The sequence below is a fragment of the Hesperophylax consimilis genome, chromosome 20 (assembly GCF_061612785.1).
Source record: "Hesperophylax consimilis isolate HC1 chromosome 20, BYU_Hcon_1.0, whole genome shotgun sequence".
NCBI lineage: Eukaryota > Metazoa > Arthropoda > Insecta > Trichoptera > Limnephilidae > Hesperophylax > Hesperophylax consimilis.
In genome coordinates, this window is record NC_142855.1 from 5,510,283 (window position 1) to 5,524,489 (window position 14,207).

General features: G+C 35.0%; 1 protein-coding gene across 1 annotated transcript; it reads left to right on the forward strand.

Moving 5' to 3' along the window:
* Positions 1–2,545: 2,545 nt before the first annotated feature.
* Positions 2,546–7,030, forward strand: LOC149413968 (uncharacterized). The gene is made up of 4 exons (XM_089643946.1): positions 2,546–2,651; positions 3,479–3,610; positions 4,784–4,931; positions 6,960–7,030. The coding sequence occupies exons 2-4, from the start codon at positions 3,479–3,481 to the stop codon at positions 7,028–7,030; spliced, it is 351 nt and encodes a 116-aa protein (XP_089500072.1). The 5' UTR covers positions 2,546–2,651.
* Positions 7,031–14,207: the final 7,177 nt, after the last annotated feature.

The following is a 14,207-nucleotide window of genomic DNA, read 5'->3' on the forward strand; positions in this document are numbered from 1 at the left end:
ATTTTTGTATAAGTCCTTATTTGAAATTACTAATAAATAAATTTGTTTAAATGATCATATTTATGTTTTGATTTATGCAAGAAAAAACATGGTCAAAAAGTGCCTTTTATTTTATTTTGTGGATGTTCAGCCATAAATATTTATATTTTTTTCTATCAGTTATTTATAAAAATAAATAACTTAATTTTCCACTTTATACAATAAAATCTTAACCGAAAATGGATTCGTAAGTAGGAGATTTTGAACTTTAAAGCAGTTTTCATAGGCCTTTACACAATTTTTTCTGGGCTTATAAAAAGACTTATCTAAAAAATACTGGATTATTTCAAAGGCCAAGATGTATTCTACTCGCAGTATTTAATTAAAGCATCTGAAACATTTCTAGGCGACCAAATTTTCAAACCAAAAACACATAATTTTGCATTACTACGTATGGCATCGCCTTAAGATGCAATGTTAATTTAATCTTTTGTTTCAGCTCAGATAAGGTCGTTGGATTGGGGGGGAACTTTACACCTCAGTACAACCCTGACGTTATATACAATGTGATAAAAACACACTCCCACCCACTATACAACAGGACTTACTCACGCGCGTATAACGACATCGCCCTTCTGCAGCTTGACAGACAGTAAGCTTTTCATAATTATACTAAACATTAGTAAAAATCACAAAACAAATAAGTTCATGAATTTCAATTACCGACCATTTGCTATTCCGGCGTTTACTCTAGCAACTGAGCTATCTTCCGAACCTTCAGACCTGCCGTATTTCTGCATTCCATTTTATTACATTTAAGTGTATACATATTATTTTATCAACATTACCAATCTGACGGCCACCGTGTTCGAGTGGTAAGGCTCTCGACTAGCAATCCGGAGGTTCAAATAGTAAATCTTATTTTAATAATTTATTATGTTGTATATGTGCAGTACTTTCTAGAGTATAATATACTCTCAGTATCGCCCTGGTGTAAGACTACCATTCAGAATTGAAATGTTGCTTGAAATAGCCAGGTACTTTCCCACCTTCCTCTTCCCATCTCCTAAGTTAGTTCCTTATTAATTATTAGTAGGAATAGTGCCACCTCAGTGTAGGTCGACCAACAAACACTCCGGAGTCCTGCGGAGTTCCATTCAATCGGTTATCTTTCATTCTTGCTACATGCGCTGCTAGCGGAACATGCCCACTGTTGCTTCACATGGTCTGATGCTCTGTAGGGAACTCGCTTGATTAGCGCGGGTGTAAACTGTGCGCAACACCAAACAGTTTAGACTTATACAGGGTGTATCGGCAAGTACCCGACAAACTTTAACCAGCTATTCCTCAGCACATTTGGAGTAAAAAATGTTATGGGCATTTTGCTGTCCGGTAACATTTTTTTCCATTAAAAACAAAAAAAAAAACAAATCCACACTCCGTCACTGTCATTTGCATTGTTTCTCGTGTTCAACAGCTGTTATTAGCAAGTGTGTCAAAAGTGTCCTCGATATTTCGTACACACTAAATAATAATAGTTAAAAATGAGACGAATGGTGCCGTGCCATTTCGTTGTGATTGTAAAAGTGCGCCAACGTAGGTACGTACGTACATTATTCAACGAAACTCGAACAAAATATCGCCAGACGGGTTTTCAAACTTTGACAAAGGATAAAACATTGGTGACATGTGGTGAAAATATGAATAATATTTTTTTTATTAGAAAAAAATGTTACCGGACAGCAAAGTGCCCATAACATTTTTTACTCCAAATGTGCTAAGGAATAGCTGGTTAAAGTTTGTCGGGTTCGTGCCGATACACCCTGTATAGAAATATGCCCTCGATATATTCTCGACAAATCAGTTCCAATTTTGAAAATGATGACACTTAAATTAAAAACCAAAGTTCTGGATATGATTTGAAATTTTCACAGCAAAAATTATTAAAGTGATTTATTTTTGGGGTATTATGCCATGTTGCGCTACCTCCTTCTTTAACCAACGTTTCGGGCAGCATTATAGTGTCCATTTTCAGGGCAGATGTTCAATCGAACAAGAAATTACATGTTTATTTGTAATTATTGTAATGCTGTCCGAAGTGGGCTAAAGAAGAAGGTAGCGCAATATGGCATAACACCCCAAAAATAAATCACTATCAAAGTTCTGGAAACCTATTTGTAATTATTATTACAATGTTACAGTCAATAATCTGTTCAAAAGTAATGTCACGATATTTATTATTTTTAGGAAATTTAATAATTTATTGTTACTTTATTACCATTATTTCCGATGTAAAATAACCGGTGACAGGAGTGTCATGCGTCATGCGTCATGCCGGAATATCGGCATACCGCTCCTAAAGGGTTAAGGAATATTATTGCATTGCACTACCACTTCACAGTGTAATATGGTAAGACTGTATCTACCTACTGCGTAGGTATTCCCAACATTATTGTAACCAGCCAGTTCTAAATAAACAGCCTTGCAAGCAACTGCGTGTTTACTTTACCTCCGTAAATTACACACAGTTTTACAGAAATAAATTATATATACATTTCAGGGTAACATTCTCAAGCAGTATAATCCCAGCCTGTCTCCACACCGGCACAACTCTTCCTGACAGTGGGTTCCTCTACACTGGGTGGGGTGACTCACCCACACCTGACCACAAGGTTAGAACACATTTCCGTGCCTTCAGAATGAACAATGACCGATGATAACGTGATAACGATAAGATTGACAGCTGTGGCTGGTACTAAATGTACATTTGTTTAAATAGATATCTAACCCCGCAGGGGTAGGCAGAGAGGATGGACCGCCACACAACTCTGTTTTAACACACACTCCTCGCTTCATGCACATTCATACATAGGTTCTGTTAATCTGAATTTTGAGATGACCCAAGTACTTGCCATGTCTACCTTGGGAGTCCCAGACTTCTTCTCCCATCCACTCCTTTCTCCGTACATTCGCTCTACATGTCAAACCCATCTTAGGGTCCCTTTATAAAACTTTTCCACAAAGCTTACATTATCGAATTCTTTCCCGATCTCCACATGTTTATGGTATTTCTACCACTCTGAAGAGGAGAAATGAAATGTTGATTAAAGCACACACTTAGAAGAAGCTGCTTCAAATCCTCGCGTGTTTTCACGATAAATGATTAATTTATTAAAAATAATGTACATATATATTTGTGGCAAGTTCCAGAGTGGAACATACTCTCAGTATGGCCCTGGTGGAAGATCTTCATTCGGATCGAGTGTATCTTGAAATGGCTGTAGTCGTGTTTGGTGACCAGATCTAATTAGTCAGATACTTCCCCACCTTCCTCTCCCTCATCTCCTTCGCTGCCAAACTTCCTCAATTGGGGATGTCACAGTACCATTGGAACAGTTGAGAGACTTGTGCAGTACAAAACCCCACTTTACATTGTAATAGAACACGGATTGTTCTCATTAGATAAAACAATTAGTTGGTACGTTTTTCAACGTTTCAGATGACAATGCAGAGAGTATCTGAGAAGGAGTGCTCTAGAACATTCCCCGCTGGCAGCCGCGATCACCCTGCCGGCGTAAAACATGACCTGGAGATTTGCAGTCGCCCAGTCAACACAGCTGGAGTATGTCCGGTATGTAACGCTGGGATGCATTGTACACCAAGCTCATTATATAACAAACATTGATATAACAAGTAGTCCCGCTGCCTGCCCCATGGCAGCTTGTCTACAAGGTCTACCATTTTTCTTTAATTTAACATAACACATAATAATTTTGCATATAAAAATAGTTTCAATTTCACAATAATGTCTATATTATGTAAAGTAACATTCAATCTCTTGATTGAATGTTAATGAAAAGACGGGTTGTTATACAGAATTTGAATATTTCATCAAATTTCAAAGTTGGTTTTAAAGTTCTGTGAAAGTTCTATTCAATGTTAGGTTAGGTTAACCAAACCATTTCCATTGACAATGAATGTAAACACTGACTACATACTGGTTTTAAAAAAGGGATTGATTAATTAAAATGAATTAATAAATTTGGAGTGTGTTCACCAGAGATGTGCAAAATGGGTACCCAAAACCATTTGAAATGCAAAATGGAAATGGGTCAAAACTTTTCCATTTGAAAATGCAAAATGGTTTTGAGAAAAGCATTTCAAATTCAAAATGCAAAATACCAATTTTCAAAATGGATTGAAAATGCAAAATGGTTTCTCAGGTCAAACAATTAAAATAATTATAGAATTTTTAAAGAATTTTGTCATTTAATAATGGACATCAATGTAGAACAAACATATTACATGATGGTATATCCAAAAACACCACGACCACGACTACAGATTATGAAACCACAAAAAAATTGCGCGAGACTAATGTTGCCAACGTAAAAACATAGAAACTGCTATCTAACATTTAATATTACAGCGTCATGGCCCCATGTTCAGTATTTGAATCAGTATTTTTTGTAATGGTATCACTTAATTGCCAGGGCTCCTACCAGGGAGCAACTTGACAAATGTAAATTATCTCTCATAGCGAGGTTGAGGACCGACTGATATTTGGGGCTTACGAAAAAAAGATGAGTGGAGATAGTAGGAAGAATGTTGCAAAAAAGCATTTAAAATGGAAAATGCATTGAGAAAATCATTTAAAATGCAAAATGCAAAATGGTTTTTAGAAAAGCATTTAAAATGCAAAATGGAAAATACCCGTTTTGCATTTTGCATTTCCATTTGAAATGGATTTATTTGAAATAAAGCACATCTCTGGTGTTCAACTTATCACTTAATTTGTTCTCAGACCTTGTACTATGGCGCTCCACTGACTGTATCCAACGGCCACAGGGTGACCTGTACTCACCTGCTGGTGGGGTTGAAATCCTGGCGTAAACCTTCATCCTGTATGACCACCAATACGCGGATATCTACCTTTGTCTCTTGGATAGAGGGTATTGTATGGCCTGAAAGCGGTGTTGTTGTTTAGGACCGTGTTTTAAGCAATTTTTAAATTTATTTTTTTGTAATTAGTTCTTTTTTCACTCTGCATATAATGGTATCAATAGAATTAGTTAAGGGGGGACAGTTGTCTTAACCCCCCCCCCTTGCCCTCTCGCTGCCCCCACTGTCGATGCCCATGACGTGTATACACGGTGTCTGGAAATTTGTAGTACAAGCGGCAAACTGGCGCATCTACGTCACATAGAAAACCCAAAAAATACTGGTGTTGTTTGATCAGATCATCTCAATTCTTCTGTTGAGTTTTTTCTATTAAAACCTTTTTTAGCCGGACCGAAACTTCGAGCATTTTAAAATAGTACCAATTGAAAAAAAAAATGAATTCCAACTTCTGACTCAATTTACTCGAAAATAAAAACTCACATAATAAAAAAATACTTTTATGATAGTTTCATCAGTTTCCCCTTTGTACTACGAGTTTCCGGACAACATGTATTACAGTGGGTAGGCATACTTGGGATTAGTTAAAGGTACTTAAACATGACTTTTTGTGGAATGTAGGTACATACCTATATTATTTCTATAAAAAGGAGATTTTTATGATTTAATAATATCAAAATCAGTTTTTAAATTGGAAACACGTTTTACAGAAGAAAAACATATTTTTGTAATATTGTTTCTTTTACTAAACTTATATCCAAATATTTTTTTTACTTCTATCTGAGTAATAAAAAATAAAATTAAAATGTTATCGACCTTATTCTGCTACTTAAAAAAAAAACAGCTTACTAAAGGTACATACGAAATCTGAGGTCAATCGGCCAACTGGTTATTGAGAAATCGTAGTTGCCGATTTATATTTGTGCATGTAAAATGGATGTACCATTGGGTGAGATTAAAATGAAGTAATTGATAGTTAGCAGCTAATCAGCCAACCCAGGGCCAAGAACAACTTGTTCCTCTCTCTTGGAAATTGGATTATAGTCAGTTTGGCATTCTGTCCTTCAGTTCTTGTTACTTGTTGCCTTCTCACTACTTGTCAGTACTCATACTTCCCTCTATTCTATAACTCTATCATTTTATCAATATATCACTATTCAGTTTGGACAGTCTACACTCAATTCTAAAACCTTTTCTTTCTAGACAACAACACCGCATTAAGTAAGGTGGGGATGATGGGTAATGAATATGCGTGCAAATGAATCAAGAATATGTTTTAGTGTTTTGTGAACACCTCACTAGGAGAACAACATTTTTTTGCTGAGGCGTTCACATGTCTTAGGGCCAATTGCATCGAAAATAATTAAAGTAAGGTTTAAAGTTAAATATTTAAACTGAGTTTAAGCCCTAACTAAAGTTAAGCTAAAATTCAACAAAATTGAGGTGAACCAACATTAAAATAGTTAGTTTAAAGTTACCAGTGTTGCCATCGAAATGGCTTCGAATTTTCCTTGTATTTGATGTTTGTTAATAAAAATAAACACATAATTATTTTTACGCGTGTCAACACTGCAGTTCAACGCGCTTTATCATTGTCTTTGACGCATCTTTGACGTTTACGAAGTTTTGAGGTTATTTCGCAGCTCAGTTAAACATAAATAATAAAAATGGAAACAATCACAAAGTAAGTAGGTTTTATTATTGTCGTATGTGTATTTTATTCGACTTGTTATATTATTTTCTTCTCAATACGACGAACTTTACTTTCAGAGAGAGATCTTCAAACTTTAGCGCCGAAGATGTCATTTTGCTGAGAGAGCTCGTGGAGGCCCACAAGAATATTCTTTTGAATAAAAAAAGCGATGCTGTGCATGTCAAAGAGAAGGACCAGACATGGGAACTATTGACAACCAAATATAACGCCTCCTGTCCCGCAAACCGTTATAGATCCACTAAACAGCTTAGAAACAAGTTTGAAAACTTGAAAAAGTCTGCCAGAAAGGTTTGTAGATTGTCACACATTGTTTTCTGAAGTCATGGATTGTTTCAAAATTGAAATGATGAGTTAATGTTTTTTCCAGGAATCTTCACAATTCACAAAAGAACGCCGAAAGACTGGGGGTGGTCCACCACCATCCAAGCTCAGCGATAATGCAACGTGGATGCAAGGTGCCATGCAAATATCCATGGAAGGGATCAACTCTGAATTTGATGACGATGCTTCTATAAGTAAGTTCTATATACTATCCACTGTATGATTAGCATTCCAAACATCTTTACTTTCATTCACAGTTATGGATTGCGAATAATCATTTATTTATGACAAAATATGTTATAAAACCAAATCCTGCACATAAGACCCAAGACACCGGAAGACCCAACTGTGGAAGAAGCGGATGTTCAGACACCATTTTTGATGGAATTTGTAAGAAAGACGTTAATATTTTTTACAATTTATTTATTTATTTAATATCAACGGTATAAATATACCCTAAACACTGATTAAATATCATAAAATCATTGTTAATTAAGAAATAATAAAAAAATAGAGTATAACAGTTAATTGTGGCATTTGATTGAGAAATGACACCACAATTACATACAAATAAAATTGATTCTACTTTTTTTATAAGAAAACTCTCTTTTTAACTTTTGAAGGTTATTCTCATCAATGTAATATATCATTGAAGAAGATAATAATAATAATCTAAATTAAAATATGAAAATGTACATGACACAGAAAAAATAAAAGATAGCGGTTGCAACTGGGACTCGAACCCAGATCTCTCGTCTGGTAAAACTTTTCCATAAGCACAATACGTGTTGAAAAGGGAGAACTCATTTACCCGCTATGAGTATGGAACTTGTCCCCCAACTGTTAGCCAATTATTCTTCCCACAATAACATGGAATAATGATGTCTTTACAGGTGGCAGTGGAAGATCCCCCACTCCCTTGTGCATCGGAGTATCAAGGTGTAGCGACTAAACGCTTACCAATAACACCATCCCTGAAAAGTGAGTTTAGTTGTGCCTTAAGTATTATAGAATCTTATTATCTTAACAGCATCTCACTAAATGTTTCAGTAAATTTGTCTAAACTAGGTAGTTTAGAGAAATAATTTAGAAAGGTAGTAGGTACTTACTATCTAACGTTTTTAATGTAATGTAATATTTTTTTCGGCCTATCAAGAAAAAGAAAATTATCCACACCAAACGATGTCCGCAGAAATTTCATGGAGTTGGCGGATGCACAAAAAAAATCTGTAGATTTGTCTACAGATTTAGACCTCGAGCACGAAAAAAATTCTTCATCGTGAAGCTATTTTTGAATTAAAAATTAAACAGATGAAACATGAAGACAGGCATCGTGAAGCTATTTTTGAATTGAAAATTGAACACATGAAACATATACACGAGTTAGAAGTAAAAAAATTCAAAGAGGAAAACCGAAAGGAGAATGATTTCCCGTTACAATAGATTAAAACATTTATTTTCTTTCTTTCTATTATTATTTGTATCAAATCTTTTTTTATTTTTAAGTTAATTAATACATTATTTTATACAATAAATGAGCAAAATAACTGTTGACAAGATTTTGTCGTATGTCATTATTACCCTGTCCAACATTTTCAGGAAAATGTCCGTCAATTTCTTGGAGAATGGTGACAAAGTCTGGTGGCTCTGTGACATTGTTGTTAGTGCATATGTTGTGCAACACCGCTGTGGCTACAATCACGGCTTCCACTCTTGTGGCATCGATTCTCAATTTCATTCCTACTGCAGGAAAACGCCTTTTCCATATCCCGAAAGTCCTTTCTACAACATTTCTTGTCCTGATTTGGCTTTCATTGTACAAAAGTTCAGCGTCAGAAACAGGATTTGCCAGTGGGGTTAATAAATACGGTTTTACCGCATAACCACGATCGCCAACTAGGTGTCTGGCTCCATAGAGCACATCTTCCAGTTTTCCTTTAATTCTGGAATTGTTAAAAATGGTGCTGTCATGTGTAGAACCTGGCCATCTTGCCACAATGTTGGTTATTTTGCAGTTGGCATCCACTATTGCTTGCACGTTGTATGAAAAGTAATCTTTTCGATTACGGTAATACTCAGCATTGTTCCCTCCAGGAGAGAGAATTCCTATATGGGTGCAGTCGATGGCACCAATTGTGTTGGGAAATCGAGCGATGCTGTAGAACTCGTTGGCACACTGCTGAATTTCATTCTCTGTTTGAGGAAATACAATATATTGTGACCGAAGGCGGGCTATTGCTCTGCTAACCCTGTCTACTACACGCGAGACAGTACTTTTATGCACCCCAGAGATGTCTCCTGTGCATCTTTGCATCGTTCCTGTTGCATAAAAATGCAATGTTATTAGAACCTGGTCCACAGCACAAACAGCATGATTTCTGAAATGACAAAAAAATGTATTTTGTCAGTTACATACAATATAACTATGCTAGTATATTATCAATAGAACTTATTAGATACATTAGTTTAAATAAACCTACTTGTTTGTAGACGTTGTGATGTCATTAGCAATGAGTGATGTTAATTGCCTAACCATACTTTTCGACATCCGAAATCTGGCGATAAAATCCAACTCTTCCCACAGAAAATGATCGGTTCGTGGATTAAATTGTTTCTTTTTTCTATTTCCCACATATTCTAGAATCAATCGATTATCAAAACCCGGATTGTCGGACATTTTTTTAACTATTTTCTCTTCAAACAATATTTCGTTCCTTGAAAGATGGTGACGGATGACAGCTGAACTAAAATTGACCAAAATCTAACTTTAAACTCTCAACATCGCTGGGTTAAATAAAAGTAACTATTTTGTAACAATTTAGTTAACTTTTATTTAAACGAAGTTGAAACAACCCATTTAAGCAAGAAATGATAAAAAAGTTACTCTTATTTAACCTTAACTAAAAAGTAACTTTAACTATTTTCGATGCAACTGAGCCTTAGTTATGTGAATTGTTAGATTATTATTAAGTATTATGTAATGTAAATGTTTTTGACTCTTGTTTAATGTTAATAATTTTTTTTTAATTTGTACGTCTTTTGTTTTGATTCAGATTTTTCTACCAACTTTAGTGTTGGTGTGTTCTGTATTACCGTAATTGTCGATACAAGTCTTTACGGTCAATGATGGTTGAAGGTAGACAAATTAACAAAAGAAATAAAACTTAACTTAGAAAAGTTAAGCCAGAAAGAAAGAGAACAATGCGCAAATACATAAAAATTATTGATAAAATAAAAAGAAAATCAAAAATCACCAGAATTCGGCGGTCACCTCTGGTGTGGAGCCCTAATAAGCCCCTTGACTTTGTGCTGAAACTGACGGTGTGTTAGTTTTTGGTTTAGTTTGGTTTTACGTGATATCTGCACCAAAGGCCCAGCTGCCCAGAGCCTGTGGGACTACGGGATCCCCAATTGTGGTATGTCGTTAGCAGAGATGTGCAAAATGCAAACGGGAGAAAAATTTCCCATTTGAAAACGCAAAATGTGAAATTGTTTTTAGAAAATTATTTCAAATGCAAAATGTTTTCTCAGGTTTATTCAAATAATTATTTTTATTTCAATGAAAATTTCCATTGGATGATACATTAGGAATATTATTACAACCACCATGATAGGGATGTAGGGATACCAATGTGTTATGGCGGGTGAAGTTTACAGATTGAACATTTTCATAATATTTATAATAGTAATTAAATTATACAATTCCGACTTAGTTCATATTTCATGTGACAAATAATAAATTAATAATTAATTAAACTTTGATAAGTATCATAATATTTAATATGAATGAAGCCATGGTTGGAGATTAGGGGGATAAAGTGAAGATTGTTTGGTTGCTGTAATTGTAATGTATTGCAGATTTAAATGGAAGGATTAATAGAGTTATTTGTTTTTTGAAAGTATGGAGTTGAGTTGAGGTTTTTAGGATATCAGGGAGAAGGTTAAAGCTAGGTAGGTTTATTGTCTTTGTGCTGATGATGTATGAGATTTGGGTACATTGTAGTGTCTTTGGTTATGTTTCTGGTGGTACGATTGTGTTGTCAGAGTGTTTTTTTATTGTATTTGTACAATAAATGTGTTAGCATAAATTTTAAAGGGAGTTCACGTATATTTTCTTTTCGGTAACATATAAATGTGATTGTTAATAAATCCTTCAAACTACTTGGCTTCATAACTAGAATCACTTCTGACAAAAATATAAAATACCCTTAGAACTCTTTATTGCTCCTTGGTTCGTCCCCGTCTTGAATATGCTTGTGTTATATGGTCTCCTTGTTATACTATCCATATTCGTCATATCGAGTCCGTTCAACATCGGTTCCTAAAAAGGATTGCTAGGATTAGAAAGTGGCAATTACTCGTATTATGAAATTGAACAAATTCTAAACCGTTCTCCTTTAGAAGACCGTCGGACAAAATTTGATCTCATTTGTTTCTTTAAAATTATTAACAATTTTATTGACTCACCTACATTACTAGAATTCATCTCATTCAATATACCTTCTCGTAGACTCTAAACTGCTCTTCCTTAACCCGGCGAGGCTGTGGTGGGGTGTGACATACCCCACGCTTTACTTCAACGATCGTTTTGTTTTAAATTTTTGCTGTAACGGTTTGTCTCGCCGCATAGCTGGAGCTAAGGAGCTGCGGGAGGGGATAGTGGCGTGATCGCAGTGTTGCGCTAACCGGCGCTTGAGATATACGTGTGCAAACTCCTGTCGGGTACGTAATACCCCGCCACAAAGTTGGTGTGTGGTTATTTTGGTAAAATTGAAAATTGTTTTTTTGGTTTATTAGCTTATTATTTGTTTTTTTGTTTTAGTTTTTGAACGAAAATGAGTTTCGAAAGAGATCAAAGGCATCTTGAGTCCATGATAGAGCAGGTTTTCCAAGAATGATCGGACGAGTCAAGCTCCGAACCCAAATCTGATCATTGCAGCGAACATAACCTAGGATAGACAGAACAGGAGATTAGCGATCGAGAACAAGAGGTCAGTGAACTTGCACTAGATTTTAATGATTCTGACGATGATATCCCGCTGTCAGTTTTGAGAAATCGACGTTGTTCTTCTGTTCAAGTTCCTTATTATGAGTCCAAAGATGGTCAGAAATGGCTCAAAAAACCACCGTGGACTAATGTACGTACTCGCAGCGACAACATAATTTTCGAACGGCCTGGCGTAAAAGGAATTGCAAAGTTAGCTAAAACGGAAGTTGAATGTTGGAATATTCTTTTTACTGAACAAATGAAAACTTCTGTTTTGACATACACAAATAAAGAAATTATTAACCGGCAAACAAAGTGTAATGATCCGAAAAAAAATGTACTATATGAAAGAGACAACAGCTTCGGAATTCGACGCTTTTGTTGGTTTGCTATATATTGCTGGACTCAATAGATCTAGTCGCCAGAGCCTCAGAGATTTGTGGAGAACGAATGGTACAGGTGTTGATATTTTTCACACAACTATGTCCCTACAAAGATTTTACTTCCTGCAAAACTGTGTACGTTTTGATGATAAATCGACAAGGGACGAGCGAAAGAAAACTGATAACTTAACTCATATCAGAATGCTTTTTGACCAATTTGTTGATAGCTGCCAGCAAGCTTATATTCCTCATGAATATATGACCATTGACGAAATGTTGTTAGCCTTTAGAGGGAAGTGCGGATTTCACGTATACATTCCAAGCAAACCTGCTAAGTATGCAATAAAAATCCAAGCTCTTGTAGATACAAAATCTTTCTACACATTCAATTTAGAAGTTTATGCAGGGAAACAACCCAGTGGACCTTATGCAGTTAGCAACAAACCGTTTGATCTTGTGGAAAGACTTGTTCAGCCCATATCACAGTCCAACCGCAACCTGACATTCGACAACTGGTTTACTAGTCACGAATTAATGCTACATCTACTGGCTAACCATAGGCTTACATCTACAGGAACAGTTCGAAATAAAATGCATTCCGTCCGCTTTATTGAAAACTGGAAAAGAACCAGGAAGCTCATTGTTCTGTTTCCAGAAGGACATTACATTAGTGTCCTACACCCCGAAAAAGAATAAAGTGGTTATAGCTATGTCCACTTTACACCATGATGATAGAATTGATGAGACCACGGGAGATAAAAAGAAGCCTGAAATTATAACATTTTATAATGGTACAAAAGCAGGAGTAGATGTTGTCGATGAACTCTGCGCTACTTACGATTGAATTATATGTAAAATTTTATTTTTGTTTATTTTAGAGGTTTATTAAGATAAGGCCTATTTTCGATTAAAAAAACTCAGTTTCTTATATTTTCCTAAATAATAATTAGAAAATTATTAAAATATTAAAGTTTTTTCATTAAAAGCTGTTTATTGTTTATATTAATATCACAAAACATAAGATTAGAACTTAATTTATCGATATTATGATATTTATGGCCAATTTAATAAGTGGGCATGTCAAACCCCACCACATACTCATTGTTCCATTTTGCCACCACAGCCTCGCCGGGTTAATCAACATTCGACTAATTATGCTTATGATTCACCATCGTCCAGAATATGTAGAATGGTCAACTTACGCCAAGAACCTGATTTTTTTGGTATAAGTCAGAATGTTTTTTATCACTCACTATGCAGTTGAGAATATTTTGTATCACTTTAGTTTTAGCAAGGTCTTGACTCGACTTGACACTTCTATTTTCTTATGTTTTCCCTGTTTGTCTCTGCTTTTATATACCATCCTTTACTTTTGCATTGTACATTGTCCCAAATCTCGTGTCGCTTTGTAATATATTGGAAGTAAGTCCGTTAATTAATAAATAAATAAATTATACTAAAAAATGATTCATATCTTGTCGGTTGCTTGTTGATAACACATATTACCATTTTTGGTGCTTTTTGCAGAGGATTAATAATAGTTTGAGCACAGCCACCCCAAATGATGATACCATATTCTAATATGGATTAGTAGAGAGCATAGTATACTGATTTAATTGCTGTAGGAGTAAGGATATTTCTACGGGTTGGAAACACATAAGAATGCGGGAGTTGGCTATGTGCTGATTCCAACGCAGATATTGTCAATCAGATATTATTGACAATATCTATATTTTTTTAAATTTTAAACGCCTATAGGGCTTTTACCTATAATAATATACATCTTTATTTTTTTATTTATACAGATTACATTTAAAAAAAAAAAATCAGTGTTAACAAAATACAGGTTACATAAAAAAATATCAGAGTTGACAAAATATGTTACATAAAATATAAGAGTTTAAAAAATATAGGTATGGATATA

Excerpts from the sequence above, each read along its gene's own strand:
- LOC149413968 (XM_089643946.1), top strand. The coding sequence starts at position 3,479 with ATGACAATGCAGAGAGTATCTGAGAAGGAGTGCTCTAGAACATTCCCC. Across the intron at positions 3,611-4,783 it reads ACACAGCTGGAGTATGTCCG|ACCTTGTACTATGGCGCTCC; the intron begins GTATGTAACGCT and ends ATTTGTTCTCAG. Across the intron at positions 4,932-6,959 it reads CTTTGTCTCTTGGATAGAGG|GAATCTTCACAATTCACAAA; the intron begins GTATTGTATGGC and ends TGTTTTTTCCAG.